Genomic DNA, 21,101 nt, shown 5'->3' with positions numbered 1-21,101 from the left:
CTAGACATCTTACCAAATCAATAGTCACACATTGGGTAGTTTGAGAGCTCTAGCTGGACATCAAGATTATGCACTATACAAGGACGTATAGATGCTTTTATAAACTCGACAGAACAATGCACGCAGCTCGTTACCCTGTTGCGTAAAGCAGTGTTTTGCATGCCCTGCCTCTGATTGATCGCAAAATGCCATCTGCGCATTCACCTCCCTGACTGTTATTTCTGCGGTTCTGTGGCAACGTAAAGGTAGGTGCTCAACATCAGGTTGCTTAGCAGCGCTCGCTACATCCATTCTGGCTCGGTGAGTAGCAGTGGAGGGCGATATTATTACACAAGCACGATGAGCTACGAAGTGCTAGTTTCCCCGCTAACAACTTTACATGTTTCGGTACTCAGCGCAAAACCTTGTGTTAACCTGGCGTTGATGTTCATGGTGGGCTGTGTAGGCACGGGTGCTGTCGATCTCAGCCTACGCGAATACAGCGGTCTCATATTGCACCCTACAATGGATTAGATATTCCACCAACGGGTTAGGTGAACGCCTGTAGAAATGGCCGCTGTAGAATTTTGGGAAAGGACATGGAATACTAGTTCGTATGCGAAAATTCCCACTTAAATGATGGGCGATGATAAATGTGTTCCGGGAGGGGCGCAAACAAGCACCGGGCGATGACCTTTGTGACTGCACATAGGTGACTGGCGTAGTCGACGAAGTTTCGACTACGCCAGTCGAAACTTCGTAGTTGAGGTCGTCCGCATCATCCATTTAGCGATACGTGAATAGTGGTGCCAAAGAGACGTTCGTAGTCAAAACATCGCAATTTGCTTTTATTGCGAGAGCAACTATATGGACACTCCAGGCGCATTTCTGCCATCGTCGCCGCCGTGAGGTTCCGTATAAAGTCCACGGGCTATAATATCGTCGCCGCGCGCCGTATGTTCTACGTGCGGGTGAAAGCATGCGACGGTGAGCCGGCGATCGCGGCTAAATCTCTCGCACTCAAGGCCGGGAAGCGGGAAGGAAGGCGCGCAGTCTTCCAGTCACGCGCAATGCTCCGGGGGGGGGGGGGGGAAGGGGGGGGGGGCGTTCTACGCAAGCCCGGCCGGCCAGGCGGCTGTATCTTGAAAATCGCTTGCGGAGGGGGCAGAGCCTTCCCTGGGCTGTTTTCGCCGCTTAGTTCGCGTTGATGGGAGCGGCGACACGAAGGTCAATTCGCTCGATTCTGCAGCCGCGCTTACTCACTCCAGCCTTTTGAAAGCGAGTTTTCGAGGTCATTGAGTGAGATGCGTTCATGTTTTCTTGCGCGCGCGTGACACCATGCTTGCTAATTTGATTTGTATGCCTATGTTTACAAGTTTACATGGCTGATAACACTACTATTCTTACTTCGTATAGCTGTTTACTAATTTCCTCTCGCAATCGATGCTTCGCCTTTCAGGCGAAACTGCGACTTTTTTGGCTGATTGAGACCGAGAAAGGTCCCTGCAATGCTGCTGACTGAACATGCTGGCGGAGCCTATTTTTTAATACACGCATTAATCTCTCCTTTAATCGTTTAATCGGATGAAGCGTTGCTTGAACGTATCCACACCGAACTCTCCTGGAGAAGAAGCTCAAAACAAAGTTTTAGAGAATTCGGAGTCTTGACCAAGCGGGGACAATATGTAAACGGACGATTCTGTTGCGCGTAGTTTTAACTCCGAAATAATGAAAAACACTATACGGAAGGACGAAAAGCAAATTATCAACTGTTGTGTTCGTCTCGTATTGTTTCATTCAATGTCCAAACGCACTTCAGCACAAACATGAACGTCCACCATATAGCCTCTTTCATAGCCTTATAAACTTCCATTCCAGCTGTAAACTATACAATAATAGTAGGTGTGCAGCATACACAGACTCGGTCTCTAAGCGCCTGGCAGTTGAGTTCGGTAGAATAGTTCAATAAACATTTAGAACAGCGCAGAAAAGCACTGACAGGCAATGCAGATGATTCCAAGCACTGACATCGAACATTTATGCTTAGATGTAATCATTTTCATGCTGAACGCAGAGCACTCCTTAGGCAATATTACTACACCGAACAAACAGCTTAGTACGAACAAAATTGCCGGGTCAAAACTTGTGAATATGCGTGTCAATACATGTCCGCACGCGTATCTTGAACCGCAACTTAATTCATGCATGAGCCTTTTGCATGCGCTAAAGAATCAAAAGTATAGAAGGCATTGTGCTGTGAAATCTGGCGCCGATGTCCGCGTCTACTGCATCGGGATGATATGCGGCAGCTGTATTTCGCCTGAACTCAGTCCTGCAGGATCAAAGGATCTTTTGCAGATTGCTTTAAGCTTTCCGAGGTTAATTTTTATTGCAATTACATTCCATATCTCTCAATAAAAGCTTCCATTTTGGCATCTTATTTCCGACACGTAATCAGGTTGAACGCAAATTCCAATATATAACCAACGCCAACTAATATTTAAGTATTGTAAGCACTATACAAGAAACACATTTTGGATTTAGTTATGCATACGCTCAAAAACGTTACGGCTTATACAATCATTATTAGACCCCTTATACTATAATCTAGTCAAGCACCAAAACAAGCACCCAAGTGACGAAAAGAAACCTCCTAATGTAAACAGGCATTTGTGAGAAATCCATTCATTTGTTTGCCTCGACTTCATATCTTTGTCACATACGACGCTCGCTGAAAATAAACTTAACTACCTAACTAACTGGTCTATTGCTGCTGAATGTACGTTGCTGCACATATGCCCCCAAGTGTCAGGTCTGTATTTAGTAGCTATTTTTATCTACCTCACCATGAACATTATTCACATAGGTACAACTCTGACCCAGAATCTGAAGAAAGAACTCACGCAGCACAAACTTTTATATAATGCGCTGAAGGTAATATGGACGAAGTACCTCTGGTAAGGATTGGCTGTAAGTTTAAGAAATACTGCAGAACTATGTCTGTCTTTTTAATATACATAGAAATGAGTGCGTTGAAAAGAAACATTTACAATGCGCAAAAAAAAACGATGTATATATACTACGGACAACTTTCCTTTCCATCTCTCTATTTCTCTTTCCTTGGTGCAATATGCTTGAGGTGTACTCAGTTGAGGCAGCCACCGCACTCTACGCGTATTCTTATTGACTCTCTATAAAAAAATTACCTATCTTGGTTTGTTTTGGCCGCGTACTGACTGCAACTCAAAGAACCGAGAAAAATTCGCTTCCACCCTACTCCTCCTCATCCTGTGGCACTTCTCTTCGACCGGCTTTCTCTCGTGTCGCAAGATTTGCGACGATGCCTACCGTGACTTGCGTACAGGGTCCTGTGAAATTGTATCTTATTAAAAAAAAGGTATTTGTTAGCTCATAACCTCAGAAAGTGCGCAATGCTCTGACTACGTGTCTTACCTTAATTTAAGATTACTTATGCTTTTTTATTACTCCACGTGTCTACAGGAGTCCTTGTCATTCTCCAAAACACGCGCTGAACTCCTCACCAGCTTTGACGCAGGGCTCCGAATATTTACACCCAGGAATCGCACCCGCTCCGGAAGCATGTACAGACACCGTACAATGGCCAGATGGCGTTTCGGCTATTTCAGCTTCCTACATGATCTCATGATTTAAGCCGCTTTGGCTAGAACAGAAATGAGACGCCATTCTGAACCGCAACAAACGCGCGCCCGTTTCATGGCAGTGCTTGAAGTTCATAAGCGAGCTTGCTTAAAAAGCCGGCACATCCCACGCCCTGTGGGAATCGATGTTATGCGAAGCAGTGTGCGGGGAGCCGAAGCGATCATGAGAGCACCAAGACGTACGCTAAGCGGCTGTTTCATGACCCACATGACAAGCATGTCATGACATTTATGTCATGAGTCCTCAGGAGTCCATTTAGCTACGCCGAAGAGACCTTAACGCGAAAGCCTTAGTCATGCTCATGACTATGACTTCGACCATCAACCTTCAGCCTTTTCCTTCACTCAGTACCACATCCGAACCCATTCCATTGGTTTTTGAGTGGTAAAGTTTTTACGCTCAGTCACGGTCATTTTTGCTGAGTCATGGTGATGGATGTTTATTCTACCACCATCTTTTAGTGTTTCCTTCATCTAGTACCCACGTCAGAACCCATTTCAGTGGTTTTTGACTGTTAATCTTTTTTCGCTGAGTCATTGTCGTTTTTCCTAAGTCATACTCATCACTATAACTTCTACCAATCATCCTTTAGTGTTTCCTTCCCTCAGTACCCACGTCCGAACCCATTTCAGTGGTTTTTCAGTGTTAATGTAATTTTCGCTGGGGCATTATCATTTTAGGCGCTGTTTCATGACCTATACGACGCGCATGTCTTGATATTCATGTCATTTATGTTTGTCATACGCTGTTGTCATACTATGCCAATTGCACCTACCAAGGTAATGAAACGACCATGAGAGCCCCACGACATGGGCAGCTGTTTCATGACCTACATGACACACATGTCATATTATTCATGTCATGACCTCTCATTTATGTTCGTCTACACTGTTGTCATTTATAGTATGCCATATTTGGTAAATACCAAGTTAACGAAACGACCATGAGAGCACCAAGACGTAGGCGGCTAGATAGATAGATAGATAGATAGATAGATAGATAGATAGATAGATAGATAGATAGATAGATAGATAGATAGATAGATAGATAGATAGATAGATAGATAGATAGATATTGTCAAAGTGGCAAATGTTCCACTGTTCAAAGTGGAAATGCTTTGCATTTAAAAGGCGGCGTTCAAACGCCTGCGACATGCACAATTGTACATACACGTATGTACAGGTAATATAAATAATATGCAGAACGTGGAAACGCTTGCTTCAATATCAGCGCATTTAGAGAGAATCGTCAACGCGAAACGTTTCCTGTAGGATACGATTCCTCTGCTAGCCAGCTCATGTGATCTGGCACTGCTGTCAGCATGGAAAGCTTGTGCATCCAGTGCCCATAGAAATAGCACTGGTGGAAGAATTCCACGCGTCCATTCTAGCGCCATTCCTACTTCATCGAATGCTTATTGTACTGTCAGATTGCGATTTGCGAAAGCATACCTCGATTCATTTCGACATATTGCCAGCAATCGAGCGATGTCCTTCTTTCTTTTGTGTATGAAAAAATCCACGTTGAAAAACGTAAGTGCACTTGGGTCGTTTCGGCCGGGAGCCGGCCTTTATCGAGAATGGTTGTACAGATGTAACGACAGCTGTTTTATACACTTCGGGCAGAGTCCATTCGCAAAAGGCGGCTCCCAGGTCAAAACAATGAAAATTAATTTCTGTTCTTCAGCGTGCATTTAATCACTTCGCTGCACAGCCGCCAGGAACTCTTATTTTTCAATCATATATAACGGGTGCTTCAACGAACACTATCAAAACTTTTAATGATTGCCTTTGGCATGTAGCACAATTCTATTTCATCAGCTGCTGTACTCGAAGAGACGGACACTACTTGCAAAAAAATTTTAAATGCATAATCGACTAATTAACAAAAATTCAATAATTAGGTTTTAACTAATTACCTTATGGCCGATATTGCAATTAACAAATTCTAGCAGTGGAGTTTGCAAGGCGGATCGTCTTGGAACGAATTTTTTTAGTGACACCAGTTTCAAGATATTAATTCCCAAACTTTGCGGTGAAGTGCACTGGCGTTCCAGTTACTTTGGTGCTTCTCTGCATAAACCGACGGTTTGTCAAAAAAAAAAAAAAAATTTGCACCGGCCACGAGAGTTGGCGCTTTGCGTTTAAGTGTGAGGAGTGAAGTAGGCCCTCGAGGGAGATCCTGGCGTAACCAGAGTAGAGTCCGACTCGGCGAAGCGGCGGCTGCAAAACACCTGGACAGGGCAACGGATTGGTGGGGAGAGATGTAGTACGGGTGGTCGTTGTGCAATATCAGCTCAGGATTTCGGTCGCTAGAAGAGGTAACACGATGTGCGCACAAGGAGTGTGGGGACATGCCTTCGGAATTGCGTTATGCCACGCATGAATGACGACGGATCCGTTTCTTCAGTCCCAGAGTTGCTCAAACACAATGCTCATTGTGACAGCAAAAGCTGGTTTCTTCGACAGAGTTCGTTACATCCCTCTCGAGTCTAACGTGACTAGATAGATTAATATAAGCAATTAGCAATGTATATTTGATAGTTGAAAAGAAATTACTACTTGTGAGAGTGAAGAACTGAGTAAGATGGGATGGGAGGGACCTCCAGGTGCGTCTCAAGGCGCTTTAGGTGCATGGTGTCCCAATATGATATATACGGATTGAAAAGGCCCACAGAATTATTTGTTTTATATTTTCATAGAGAACACATTATTAAATTTTCTATTCTTAGGCTTGCATCAGCGACAGTGGATTGCTATGGTGAAAGGACGTGGCTACTGTTTAATACTATTTACGCTCGCATATTCGGTGGTGTTGGGCGAACGAGGTAAGTGTGTCTTTGTCTTCGATGTGCGCTATTAGAATTGTTTGCAAGATCACTCGGAATAAAATTGTCCGTGCTCGTTACACAAAGTTTCGTGTAACCTAAACCTAACTTTAAAAAGAATACAGTGGTGACTCCTTCGCAAATAGCACCAACTGTTCATTATTCGTGATCGTCTTGTGATGCACTTTTTTTCACGCTCTGAAACACGTTTCTGGTACTCTTGAGGGTGTAGATTACAGCGCCCTCACTCATGTTTTGCAAGTATGAATCCCTGCTCGTTTACCCTCTTCATTTGTAGCAAAAATTCACGCATACGTAATTTGCAGTGCTGAAACGATTTCTCCGAAGCATCTTAAGTTCGCGCGTTGAGAGTACGTGGGTTCATTTTGCGCAGAGAGAGAGCTTGCCACGGTAGAGCACAGCATATAGGCCTTCAGTGAACTTGGAGGTCAAAGGAGATAAGGTATTTCTATGAAGCCTTTCTTCATACATACCAAGCCAAGCTCGATGATGCCCAACAAGAAAAAAAATAACGTCAGCGGTATCCATTCGTCCATTACAGGAAACAGCTTCTGTGCACTTTTTTCAAATTCTGAAGACCTCCGCGTTTCCCACTGTAGTAGCATCTAAAACGAAACTAGAGGTTGACGTGACTACGACAACATGACGAAAATGACAGTGTAGCTATGAAATCAGGTTGCGTGGATCAGTCAGAATTTCAGCTCACGCACCCTTTCACGTCAAATGGAAAAACAGGCTATCGCTATCCCGTCTGACACCCAAAAAATAGAGAAAACAAACCGTTTCGTTTGCCCGGTGGAATTCATACTTGCTGATTATTGGGTGAATGAGGACTATATGGTCGTGTAGTTTCTCCCCCGTAAAATGTATTTAACCTCCCGCTTGCTGGCCTCACAGAGATGCGCACTTTGGGAAAGTTTCATTCGAGTTTACAGGAAACATACTGCACTTAAAAGATGACATAATTTGTCGCATGCAAGTTCATCTCGCACAGTGCCGTCAACGGCAGTTGTCGCAATACACGTCAATACATGAAGTAAATTTCGACGGCGTTTTTCCCGTTTTCTTGCCCACTGAACATAAGACATACTTTTTCCCTAAATGCTCTTCCTTTTTTGAAGCTCTAGCATCTCGCTACAACTCACTACTTATAGCTTGAGAGATTGGTTTATGCACATGTAAAGCCGCAGCATCTGTAATTTTTGCCACGGATTTCAAAGGTCCTGAAGAGAATAATGGAATTTTTGCGTATACTTTTTCTAAGATTTTTCGTCCGGAAACCATAACATTGTTATCGCGGACGACTCAGTGCAGGGCGCCGGACTAACTTCGGCCCCTGCAGTTCTGAGGATTGGCAGAATAGACACACTGGTTTTTCAAAACACGGATTTATATTTTCTGATACTATTTCGTTGAAATATTCATCGGAAGTTCTTGTTCTTGCGTGTGCGTTAGTATTGCAATGCAGTGCGGCTAATCTTGGCTCCTTTTCTTTAGACCTAACGGCACTCAGGTTATTAAGACAACTGTGGAAATACAGTTGTGAGGAGCCACTTATGGAACCAGTGGGGGACTGCACCGCTACTATAAACAAGTACTTCTTCAATAAAACCGCGAAGATGTGTCAAAAGTTTTATTGGAACGGCTGCCTTACCAGAGGCGTGTACCAAACCCGCTACGAATGCGCACTCAGCTGCAACGTTGGTACGTATTTGGGATAGCTTTCTTCTTCTTTTTTTTCCGGGCCAAATCGCCAAAGCTTTTCATTCGAAAGTACTTTTTACCGTTGCCAGGCCGCTTTCGCTAATAACATGTCCAGCTGAAATTTTATATTACTATGAAAACTGGCGTAAGACGTTTTTGTAATACGGGCCCTCATTATTACACCTAAAAATAAGCACACAGGTAGCACTGTAAAAAACAGCAATGTGCACGCAGTAAGCCAAAAACAGCCAATGCACACGCAGTAAGCAGGGGCGCTATAATGTAAAGGTATTCCAGTGTGTTTTTATTCCAATCTTCTGACGTCAAATTCATGTAACCGCTGACGCAAGCATCGGACGGTGACCTGCAGCTTCGTCTTAAAACACTCACCATCTTTAGAGGATGTGACTTTTGTTTGCTTTCAAAACGAATAGCATTGCCTAACTTGACAGGTTTTTCTGATCGAATTCGCTGACAAGAGGCGAGAATCACGCCGCATGGAGAGCTTTTCGGTAGGGCCGACCTAGTGCAGTGAAAGTAGATAATCAGATGAGGAGGATCTTGCCGGTCTGTGTGCGATTGTTCCACTTAGCCTTGCTTAGCCAGTGGTGGCTGATTGAAAATCACGGCGGCGTACACCGAGAGGTTAAAAGGAAAGTCGCAGTTTCGCCCGAAAGGCGAAGCATCGATTGCGATAGCAAATTAGTGGACCGCTATATAAAGTAAGGATACCGATTCTATCCCAATGCTATTCTTTAACCCATTCGTCAGTGGTCCAACAGCGCTCTATAGAAAGCTGGATCATACGAAAGGAATACAATCGAGTGAAAGCAATCATCACGTATACGGGCCCTGTGACAGTATAACATTCAAGCTATTGCACTCGGACTTTATTTCCATCTCCTCACGTGAAATTTCCGTAACCGCCAAAGCAAAACACCAGACGTTGATTCGCAGCGTTGTCTGAGCAGCCCAATCAAAAGTTCTGCTCGTTTATAGGAGGTCACTTTAGCTTGTTTTGCAAGCAAACAGCATTTGCGCCTTCACGTGTTTTATAGCGATTAACATTTCAGCTACATCAGCCATTTTGACCCTGCCGTTAAGGGTCCTTAAGTGCAAAGTCCCTAGATTTCCTGTTCTTTTGCAAGTAGCGACATCTGCTCCATCGGCCGCGATTATCTTCCTAGATAGGATGCGACCGTCAACGGCCGCTGCTCTCTGCGCTGCTCGCAACAGCGTGCAATGTGATTGCGGGGGAACAGCGTTAGGAAGAACATGGCTGTCGGAATGAGCGTCGCCCATTGAGATTCGTCGGCGGGGCTTGTCGCTACTTAAAGAAAGCAAAAACATCTAGGGATTTTACTTAAAGGTAAGTTTTGATGTTGATGATGATGCCTATCTATCTATCTTTCTTAAGCAGACCAAATAGTTCTTTGGCCACTAGGTAGGTGCTCGTGATGCCGTCGGGATCGTTCCATCTTCGTGATCTGACTCCTTTTGATGCCGTCATCATCATACTTTCTAACTCGACCCAGTGACCACTAGGATCGATGTGCTCGTAGTCGTTATGACGTCATAACGAAGGTTAAAAATGGCGCTAAAAAGATCATGAGCGAAGAAGAGTTGGCAGAGCTATGTCGTTTACGTGCGGAAAGGGCTTCACAACGTTATATTTTCACACAACTCTTATTATATTCAGAGATATCCATAATCTCCGGTTGCTCTGAATAGCTAATGCCAGAGCGATCGGTGGGCTGCCATCCTTTATTCGTTTCGTAACTTGGAAGTCTCCGGCTATTCCAAAACACAGATGTAGTTTGGTTCGGCATATGTGCGCGTCTTTTGTGCGTACACGTCACTTTACCTGGTGAGGTTTTTGTGGTGTTGTGAGACTTCGCGTGACACACCGGCGAAGAGGCGCAGATTGAAAAAATTTTGACCAACAGCGAAGGGCTAATGTTGAACAATTCGTCGAATCGTGTCAAAGATTGGGGTATAATTATTTATACTCTCCGAAACTGAGGGCATGGAACGACGACAAACCCACACCGGGTGGATTTACGGATGGTTCGACGACTGACCGGTGATGATCGACCGCGGACCACAGGCATGAGACGGGAGGCGACGTAAAAAGAACATACTGTGAGACAGACAGACAGACAGACAGACAGACAGACAGACAGACAGACAGACAGACAGACAGACAGACAGACAGACAGACAGACAGACAGACAGACAGACAGACAGACAGACAGACAGACAGACAGACAGACAGACAGACAGACAGACAGACAGACAGACAGACAGACAGACAGACGGACCGACGGACGGACGGACGGACGGACGGACGGACGGACGGACGGACGGGCGGGCGGGCGGGCGGGCGGGCGGGCGGACGGACGGACGGACGGACGGACGGACGGACGGAAGGGCGGAAGGGCGGGCGGACGGACGGACGGACGGACGGACGGACGGACGGACGGGCGGGCGGACACGTTTCAAGCATTTCACGTTTCAAAAAGAGTCCGGCGAAATGTTCTGAGAGCCGGATGAAACACGAGGCTTCTCTGTTGCGCCCTCGCCGTAATCCCGATCTGAAGACGCGTCGGGCTGCTGGTACCTGGCTGCCGAAAATCCTGACGGACTTGCACCGTCCGTCGATCTGCCGCCGAAGACTTTGGCCAGGGGTTTCAGCCTGCCGACCACATATTCAGCTGCCTCTCAGTGCACCACGACGCCGCTCCGTCTTCCTAACCACTCTGCCTGCTCGCCGCGGCTACCGCGTCCCTCGTCACGCGGCGGTGACCGACGTGACCAACAGGGTCCAGGGAGCTCAGGGACATTAGGGAGCTTCGCCAACCCCCCTACCGCCGAGCAAGTGGCGCTGCGGCCGAGGCGGCAATGGTGGCCATGTCGAGAGGGACTTTGTGACAAATCGGAAACAATTATTTTTCTTTCCTTCGGTCTAATAATGCATAATCAGTCTGTACACGTCTTATAAGATGGGCAGTCCTTGTGGGTTTCGTGACGTCGCCTGACAGGCAGGCGAAGTGGGGATTGCCCGACCCATTTTAGACGAATCGTAGAAGGCTATAGGCATAATTGGAAACTAAATAAATTGAAATAGTTTTTCGTTACAGCGCCCATTGGTTTTTCCTTAAACTTCTCCGTTCCATTCGCGCGCACCGCTTCTTTTTCCTGACAAACCACGAAACTCGGAACAGTCACGAAGAAGCCCGTGTTGTCAAACAATAATGTCTGCAATTGTTTACGAGAGCTCAACACGCGGAATTAGCATAACAAGTATATCGTGGTTATCAGCATATGATTGCGATGTAGTATTTGACAGATGACTGTGTACACACGCCATCAGATAATTTAGTCCTGTGTTTTAGGAAACGTTTTGAACCTTCAGAGTCAATGAAACATTTCTCTGCATCTCATACTTTAAGAAATAGTACCCTTATTCTGGTCTTCTTTTTTTATTTTTATTTTTATTTTTTATTTTTTATTTTTTTGTCGGAACAGGCCGGGGAGCGGTGTTGTCAGGAAAGAATGCCCTGCTCGACGGATGAGGGGGATGAAAGTAATGGCAGAGCATTTTGAAGTTACTCTGTGTGCAATTCGCGCGCGACACGATTTCGTAAGGGCGACGAGCGAGGATTTGGCCATCGCGCTAGGCGATCGCTCGGTGACTGACAATCACTCAATTGCTCGGTATTGGAAATTCAGAGCACAATCCTCATCGCCCGGAAGCGCCTCGATCGACTTATACCTAAATGAACACTGAAGGTAGGAGTGCGTGCTTCGTGTACGCTGTCACTATTTCTATCGTGCATTGCGGCAGAGCACGTCTTCTCCTCGGTGCGTGCACCTGGAGATCGTCGCCTGCTCAACCTTAGAATTTGTAAATACAAGAAGTCAAAGACGTCATTTTTCGTGGTTTTATGAACAGTTGAATAATCAGAAAAGCGCGCCCGATTCGGTCAATCATAACAAGCTATATGCCAAAACCATGCGTTAGTTCATTCCCAGTCAAAAATTCCAGCACCCTACAAGCCTGAAGGGATACGTAATTTGGGCCGGATTGTATCGGCCTGATGGTGTCGGCAGCCTGTTGGATAAGCCTATTGATTTCGGCCCCTTGGTGTGTGTCTGCTGATGCTGGTGCACAGTGGCATTTTCGCTTTTGTAGCGTTAACTACACTGGCCTAGCCAAGCCCGTTTCGCGCGGCACATCAAGAGCCGTGCTGCGCATGCGCAAGGATCAGTGATGTCACACGGCTTGCGCACCGGAGCCACCGGAGCCGGCACCTCTCGCGCACTCCGCCGCCGCCGCGCGCGACTCACCGCCGCCGGTCTGCGCATTCCAGAGCAGTGACGTCGTAGCCGTGGTAGACGCACTGGCGCCGGCGCGCGCTCGCTGTGGAGTCGCCGTCTGACACTGCGCTGGAGCCGCTGCGCTTCTGACTGGCGTTTGCCAGTGTGGTATAGCCACGGAGAAGGAGAGCGCAAATGCTGCTCAACAGCGCAGAAGAACGGAGAAGCTTGACTCATCGGATCCCGAAGTAGTTGCCTGGCAATTAGCGGTTGAGCGTAGGAGACAACCAGGAAAGCTAAGAATAATCAGCTGAACCTTTGCTAACGCTACGTATATCCTGGCATAGCCGAGCTAAGCCACTGCAACTTTTTTTGTAATTCGCTAATGCTAAAAAATAATGTAGCAGAGCAAAATATCGTTAATGTGAACATAACAGGGCTTTATATAATGTAACAAAGCAATGTGTCTTTAGTGTGAACATAGGAGGGCTCTATCGGCAAAAATAGAGCCCGAGCTTCAATACTGTTTTTCGCTACCACTGCAGCCCTCCTGGAGTGCTAAATGTGGTACTGGTTATTCCTTGCCATGACACATATGGCTTCGGTGTATGTACGTATACCTTTTAGACCCCAGTTCTCGACACCGTTTCAGCACTGTCTTCAAAAGCACTCCAGAAAGAGCTGAGTGCAGTAGCTAGCGCACCGTCCGGTCGAACTGGAGTGGGAACTTCGATCCTGCCGTGTGCCAATAAAAATCGCCAAAGCGCAAGAACAATCTTGTCACGGCATCCGCTGGTCACGTTCCTCTACTTCTCCAGTGTAGTCCCACTTTCAAGCGACAAATATGTGCTACGGCGATGTCTCTTGCGTCACCTTTGACGTCCACGGCACGATACAGATGTAGTGGAGAAGGAAACTTTAGGTAACTCGGCCCTGGATGACCCCTCTTGCTGCATTACTGAATCTTCCCGGCAAAAACAAAAACAAAAGTTTTGAGTTTCATGTAAGTGCATTGTGACCTACTTTTCACGTTCAAACAAAACACGAACAGTAAAGCATATAAAGCAGACTGTAAGCTCCACAGTGTGCTTAGCACAGCTACGTAACCAAGTAGGCCGTGGTCCTCAAATTAAGCGTGTAATCTGAACTGTAGCCGACATCACATGCACTGCCACAATTGAAAACAGAACTGTAAAGCCATATGCTATTTCCGCTTTCTTTGTGAACATTAGTACAGATCTACGAAGCCTTTTTTTTTCCTATTCTAGAAGAGCTGGAGCTTCTACTCACCGCGAAGCCATTACCTAAAGATCATTATAGTACCTAGTAAAGTACTATAGCCTCATTACGCAGCAATATGACGTCGTTTACAACTTGGTTTGACCGTTTTCAACGAAGTCAGCGCGCGCGGACAGCAAGTCTCCGAATAACTCATATCCATTTCTCCGTGGAAACTATCCAGGTGAAGCAGCCGCAGTCTGTGCAGCGACTCCTCCTTGCGGATGCGACGCACGAAAACCTGGCCGAGGCTGGGGACATCATTACGAGATGGATGCCTTCTACTACGACATCCGTAAGAGGACGTGTATGCCGTTCAAGTTCTGTGGACCTCCGGTACCACCAGACTCAAACTTCTTCACCAGCTTGTCGATGTGTATCATGGAATGCGAGTAAGTCTTCTAATAATGATATGTTCATTATGACCTAAATCAACATCATACACAATTTTATTATTATAAAAACTAACTTTCTCCAAAATTCAATACGCTGCATCATTACGAAAACCTATCTCGTTCAACCGCATTCTTTCGAAACGTTAGTAAAAATAACTTCGTTCTTTCTGTGCTCTTGATGAATTACAGCCCCGTTGCAAACATACTGGTAATGAAATTCAAAGTAAAGTTAGCAACCTTCTCGTCTCGGCGTAATTGCTTTAGCTTTACATTTTTATGACATTTATTATCACCAGCGCGTGTGTAATAAAGTAACTTGGTCTCCGGGGGGCATTTCACGAACAGATCGTCCTTGCAAATTGACTATTTGCCGCATTAATACTTCCTTAAACATTTTCTCACAGTGTGTGGCCAATTTCGTAACCACAGAGGGTGACGAAATTGAACAACCACAGAACATCAATGTGGTGTTTACTCTGTGACCACTGAGTGATACAGTAGAAATCAAGAGAAAAAAGACAGCAGACCTCCGTGATGCTGTCTGCGGCTTTGAACTCAATTACTGCGCCAGCAGCATTTTTCCTTTGTGAAGACGACAATTGTGTTATTGTTTGCATACGTTTTCTTTGAATAATAACGAGAACTGCGGTCCAAGAAAATTTTTAACTTCAAGAATTTAAAAAAGAAAGATATTCTTGATGTGTTGTTTAAATGGTTACTATATGCTCTGTGACATGTGAGATAGAGGAATGTTGTTCAGAGAAAACACCATAATTTAATTTTTTCCAGATTCCCCATAAATACACAAAATGCATTTTCTTCTAATGTTAAGCTTTATGAATCCAATGATCGCAACTGCTTGGTCAAAGGCTTATAATAACTTTTTTATGTGGTTCAACTTTATATTATTCTAAAATATTTGTTTAAGACAATCTTTATGCATCATGTTTGTTTTTGTTTCTCTTGTGCATCACCATGGTTAGGTTTCCTTTTCGTCAGCGTAATAAATTTCGAGTACTTGCGTGAATTGTCATATATTCTACTTCCATTGTGAAACAAAGAAGCAGACGCAGTGGAAGCGCGTAAATAGGGAGGTTACTGACCGGAGAACAGTAGCAACGCATCCGTACTGGCCGTTAGAATTACTCAAAGAAGCGCGTGAACACGAACGTGCCGCTCGCGCTGATCGCGCTAGTCCGCGTCGGTGTCCTGTTCCTCAAATATTTCACATCCATCATTCAGCAGGACAATGTATGAATCACCTACATGCCTGACCTGTCGGCAGCGGGGCATTCGAGTTGACTATGTCTTTATTAACGTTTCCTTACAGCATTGTCTGGTATAAAAGTTACAAACCGGGATAAGGTACCTCAGAAAAGCCACCCTATCCGAAGCACCTTATCTCTCTTCGTAGCGTTTATACCACAGTGTGATACTGCATCTGTCGACGCCCTTTTTGATTTTGGATTTAAGACATTGTGGAAATTCAGTTCTGTAAATTATTATTTCCATGAGAAAGAAATGCGAGAACACCCGTGTACTTGGATTTAGGCGCACGTTAAAGAACCCTAGGTGGTCCAAATTATTCCGGAGTACCCCACTACGGCGTGCCTCAATGTGAGATCATGCTTTTGGCACGTAAACTCCCATAAATTAATTGTAAATTATTATATAGGTCCCCGTCAATCAGGACAGTTGCTGTGGTACATGCGCTTTGCTTTTCAGGGTTGCCGTGCTATTTTGAAGGTGATGGAACGGCATTGCAAAGTTCTAGCTCATTTTTTCCCTGTTTCTTTTGTAGATCTGGTATATCGGGAATTTGACAGCTGCGGATGGTGTCAGCTACAATAGAACAAACTATGTCGTTCTGTCGTTGCAATGCCATTTTTAGTGTCACCGTCGATATTTTCAATCTTGTTTCCCACCAACCGCCTAGTTCAAGGTGCATACTAGATAGTAACTATGTACCCTGCTCGAGGTTCATCATCATGATTGCCGTGTACGCCTCTTCCGTACCGTCGACGCTGTTTTCATGAGCATGGCCACAAAGAATCGCTCGCCAACATACCGTCACTTCTTCAAGAACAAATTCTATACGATCCAAATTGGTGTAATCCTCGTCGATATTGTTTATTCTGGCCGCGGAAATGCGAGTACATGCACAGACGCTACCTCGCTCGGAGTCTGTGTGAATCCGCAAACTGGGCACTAACTGCCCCGCACTGTTATTGTATGATAGCATATAGCTAATCTCGCCTGGTTCCTATGTTGACACTGCTGGACTGACTTGGGCTCGAATCGCAGTAGTGGCGGTTGGGGTTAAGTTTTTTTTTTTTTTTTTTGCCTTCGTCCTATGGTTATGGTGAAGATGGGTACCTGAACGCGGCTTGCCTCAGCTACGTGTTTTCATTTCGCGTTATATTGTCTGGCGCATATAATCTTTCTCGTGCGGCACGTTGCAAGCGGAGCGAACTGTGGCGCGACTGCCTCGCTAATCTGGAGATTGCGAGAGGCCGCCCGTTAGTGACGCGTAGGCACGATTCCCAGCAGCCGCCGCAGACAGACCTCCGCTCATGCAGCGCTTTGTTTCCATACGGACGAGGCGCGCTATTCTGGTGCCATCTCGTAGCCATCGTCACCGCAAATTAAAGCCCGTCTAGCACGGCACTACGCTTTTCTTACGCTTTCGCCATACCCTCCTCCTCCGCTTTCTTCCTCGCTCTCTCTTACTAATCGCCGTCTTTCCTCTCCCGCTGCGCTCCGCGTTTGCTCTTTCATCCTTCGCTGTGTTCGTTCGCTCGCTTACGAGGGACAATGCCAACGCCGACGTTCGCCGCAGGGCCAGACTCCTAAAAGCTGCGCTGTAAAAAAAGAACAGGAGAAGTGCTTTGCATGAGCCAATTTTACAACTCGTGAAAGCATGCGCAAGTTACACAAGCGAAATAAATGAAGAAACAAATATTTTTCATTGGGGAGTCATAGCAAGTCGCTCACTGACGATGAAAGAGGTGAATTCTTTTCACACGAGCATATTCAAAAAATTAGCATATTCAAAAAAGACTGGCGGCGCAATATTAAAGAGACAGCGGTGCTGGTGGACACCTAGCTAGTCCAGGCTTTTGGGCTAGGCTAAGCACTACCAAGTCATCCCCAGCGTTTCCCGGAATTTATTTATTATTGATCGATTATCGATTAGCTATTGATTGGCTATCTATTGGCTATTGCAAGGTATTGGCCACGTATTTGGTTTATGCTAAGCACTACCAAGTCATCCCCAGCACTTTCCAGAATTTATGGATTATTTGTCAATTATTGATTAGCTATTGATTGGCTATCGATTGGCTATCGCAAGGTATTGGCCACGTATTTGGGCTAGGCTAAGCACTACAAGTGATCCCCGGCACTTCTCGAAATTTATAGATTATTTGTCGATGGTCGATTAGCTACTGACTGGCTATCGATTGGCTATCGATGACTGGCCCAGCTTAAGTTGTCCCAACCATGCTTGGCTAGACTTAGCCAGCACCAGCTTCACTAGTGAACAGGGATATGTACCATTGCGCTTGGACCCTTTCTACACAACCACCAGGATCGGCCCACATCCCCCTTTTTTTCTGTTAACGCGCTATATATTACGGCCGGCTTAAAGAGCGCCGCTGTTAAAACCATCCACACTAAAACAGCAGAAAACACTGACTGCGTCTGCCGTCTTTCCTACGAAGTAGATTCGAAGATGCTGTTTATTGAGATGCTCAGTTATTCTCCATGTATAGCTATTCAGGCTTTTAAAGGCAACAATCACCCTCATCGTCCAGCGATTATTCAATACCGATATTCACAGTATTGTCCAGACTCCACGAAACCACTTTAACGGCTCTTTGCACCCTTGCACATCCACCCGCACAGAAGTACCTTCAGGAGATGCACGCTTTTGAGACCGAAACCTGTTCCGAGTCTTCCTTCGCAAAGACGCGCGCTTTCTACGTAAACTAAGTTCCCTCAAGAATTACTTATTCTATCCCAAATTTCGCGTCAAGGTTAAAGCTAACTTTTCGTTTCAATGTATTGCCCCACATTTGTTGTCCCCGCAAGAAAACGCGTTGCAATTGTGTTGCAAAATCGAAGCTCTTGTCCCGTTGTAGTGGCTTAGAAAAACACAGTCTAGCAAAATCTATTAATCACGAAACTACCCCTTATTGGGCGAGCCTGTGCTCAGAAAACAGGTTTACGCTCAAAACACATAGATAGTGGCAAGCACAGTCGGCGATCGTCGAAAACCTGATGTGCGAGTCAAGCGCGTCGGCTTGTATACATGACTCGTCGAAGGTTCTAGCGCAATCCCTGGTGCCCGCGTGCCTTCCAGAGAGTACTACACAATTCGTGTGCCGCATACAATCTAATTACACGAGGTTCGGCAAAAACATGCACAACAGATACAATCAATAATAACATTCTAGTAAGTTTCAATTATGCAGGCGTGTCTTGGGCTGAGCGATAACCTTTAAGTTGCTATCGGGTGAAATACAGTCACCGAGATAAGGATGGAAAATTGACAGTGCTTTAGCAAATGCCTACGAGGGTGAAGGCGCGCTCAAGAGACATTCATCAAATTACTTGACATTCTCACTCGAATGCGTTGTTACTTCTTATTACTTGTTACTGCACCGTCCCGGCATCGTGTGTTACCGCGCGAGTTTTCGTCGGAAAAGACCAAAGCTCGCGTGCTCGAGTGCTTGAATTATCTCTATCTCAATTACCACGAGCATGACGGTGACCCGCGGACCATCAGAATTGTTGCGCGGTCGTTGCTTGCTTACTCATAGAAGACGATGACGACGGTGACCCGCACACTATCAGAATTGTTGGGTGAGCGTTTGCATATAGGTAACACGCGATGCCGGGGCGGGGTAGTAAGTGAATTACTACGCCGTATCGTCACCGTGTACGATTTCACTTCGAAGACCCGGGTTTCGCTCAATGACGTTCAAGGTCGACTGAATGATGAGACATATCAGGCTTTCGCCTTAAGTACGCGTGTCAACGCTACCCCCCCACCCCCCCTCTTAGAAAGAATCGTCCCTCTGCTACGATTACTAGAGCTAAAGCACACATATTAACGAAAAAAGAAACACAGTCGTAATAAGCTGTAAATTTGAGATGGTGCCCGGAAAACAGCAACGTTCCGGAAGTTCATCGCGTGTTTTAAGATATGTGGATTTCTTTCTTCATGTTTTTCAAAATAAATGTCAGGTGAGAGTATTTTTTTAAAATGAGGTGAGTGTATTTTCTTCGTCCTTCATCATAATTGTGAGCGCTGCACAGAAATAGACCATGAAAGTCCCAAATTTCGTCAGCAGGCGCAGACAGGCGCACCACGTGGACGACTTCAGGTCGTGCAGAGCACCGCTGTGATTGCGAAAGCCCATCTCGAACGACCTCATAGTCGAGTGAGCCACTACGTCGGATGATCTTGTAGCACCCGAAATAGCGTAGCAAAAGCTTCTAAGTCCTCGTCAGCTTATCGGGCCCAAACGTAACACGGTCGCCGGGCTAGTATTCCACTTAGCGTCGTCGGAGATTGTAATTCCGGCTGTCGGTCCTTTGTTGGTACTTGATGCACAGGCGGGCGAGTGGTCAGGCTTCTTCAGCGCGCTGGAGATAGCCCGCGACATTGGGGTAGTCTTCCTCTGTGACGTGCGGCAGCATGGCGTCCAGAGTCCTCATCGGGTTCCTTCCGTAAACCAGCTTCAATGGCGTGATCTGCGTTGTTTCTTGCATCGCCGTGTTATAAAGAAAGTTACGTAGGCAAGCACTGCATCTCAGCTCTTTTGTTCGACGTCGACGTACATAGCGTGTCGGTCTTATTCAGGCGCTCTGTAAGGCTATTCGTCTACGGGTGGTAGGCCGTTGTCCTGCGGTGACCCGTTTGACTGCATTGCAGGAAAATTGACAGTACTTTAGCAAACGCCTACGAGGGTGAAGGCGCGCTCAAGAGACATTCATCAAATTACTTGACATTCTCACTCGAATGCCGTAAAAGCAGTTCCTTTGTCGGTGATCAGGACTTCTAGGGCACCATGTCATAACGGGATGCTCTCAACAAAGAATTTCGCCACTTCGTCCCCAGTAGCTTTGGGTAGGGCTTTTGTTTCTGCGTAGGGGGCAACGTATTCGGACGACGATCACGACGATCACACGACGATCCTATGTTCACGTCGGATTTGGCCCCAACAAGTCCATTCCGATCTGCTGAAATGGTACGCAAAGTGGCTCAATCGGCTGCAGCAATCCCGCTTGCCTTGTTTGTGGTGTCTTGCGTCGCTGGCAGTGTCGGTACGTTCTGACGTAGTGGGCAACGTGGGCGGTCACCCGCGGCCAGTAATATTTCTTTTGTACCTTCGATAGCCTACAGGAAAATGCGAGCTGCCCAGCGGTCGGATCGTCATGTAGGGCGCACAGTACCTCTGGTCGCAGTGCTGAGGAAAAAACATTAAAGGTAGTTGGCGCGGACTGGTGACAAGTACTTCTTTACGAGTACGTCGTTTTCTAGGGCAAACGAAGCCAATCCTCGCCCAAAATACCCCCACGACAACGTCGGCGTTGCCTTCCATGTGCTCGACGAGGTATTTAGGGGCGAAGCTCCTTATAGCGGCACCCGTTCGTCCCCGTCGTAGTAGGTAGCCACGTCTAGTTTTATGAATTGCTCAATAGATGGCGTTGTGTGTCCGTATATGTATATATACCCATATATACATATATATGTATACGTATAGTATAACCGAAAGCCGACTTCCGCTTCCGGTTCCGCTTCCGGTTCCGGAAGCCAGCTTCCGGCGTTTTATGAAAAAAAAAAATTCCGAAAGTTGTGTCCGTAGCGCGAAATCGAACCAGAGACC

At 46.0% G+C, this 21,101-nt stretch overlaps 1 protein-coding gene across 1 annotated transcript in view; it reads left to right on the top strand.

Moving 5' to 3' along the window:
- The window catches only part of LOC119458354 (papilin-like), a 129,543-nt gene that overhangs the window by 47,244 nt on the left and 61,198 nt on the right, over positions 1-21,101 (top strand). The window contains exons 2-3 of the mRNA XM_049671121.1: positions 6,392-6,487; positions 8,006-8,212. Coding sequence (XP_049527078.1) covers positions 6,418-6,487; positions 8,006-8,212 — 277 coding nt within the window. The 5' untranslated portion in view covers positions 6,392-6,417. The remainder of the gene's footprint in view (positions 1-6,391; positions 6,488-8,005; positions 8,213-21,101) is intronic.

The sequence above is a fragment of the Dermacentor silvarum genome, chromosome 7, assembly GCF_013339745.2.
Source record: "Dermacentor silvarum isolate Dsil-2018 chromosome 7, BIME_Dsil_1.4, whole genome shotgun sequence".
NCBI classification, from domain to species: domain Eukaryota; kingdom Metazoa; phylum Arthropoda; class Arachnida; order Ixodida; family Ixodidae; genus Dermacentor; species Dermacentor silvarum.
Note: the sequence above shows the minus strand (reverse complement) of the source record. Positions and strands in the feature narration are given on the sequence as shown.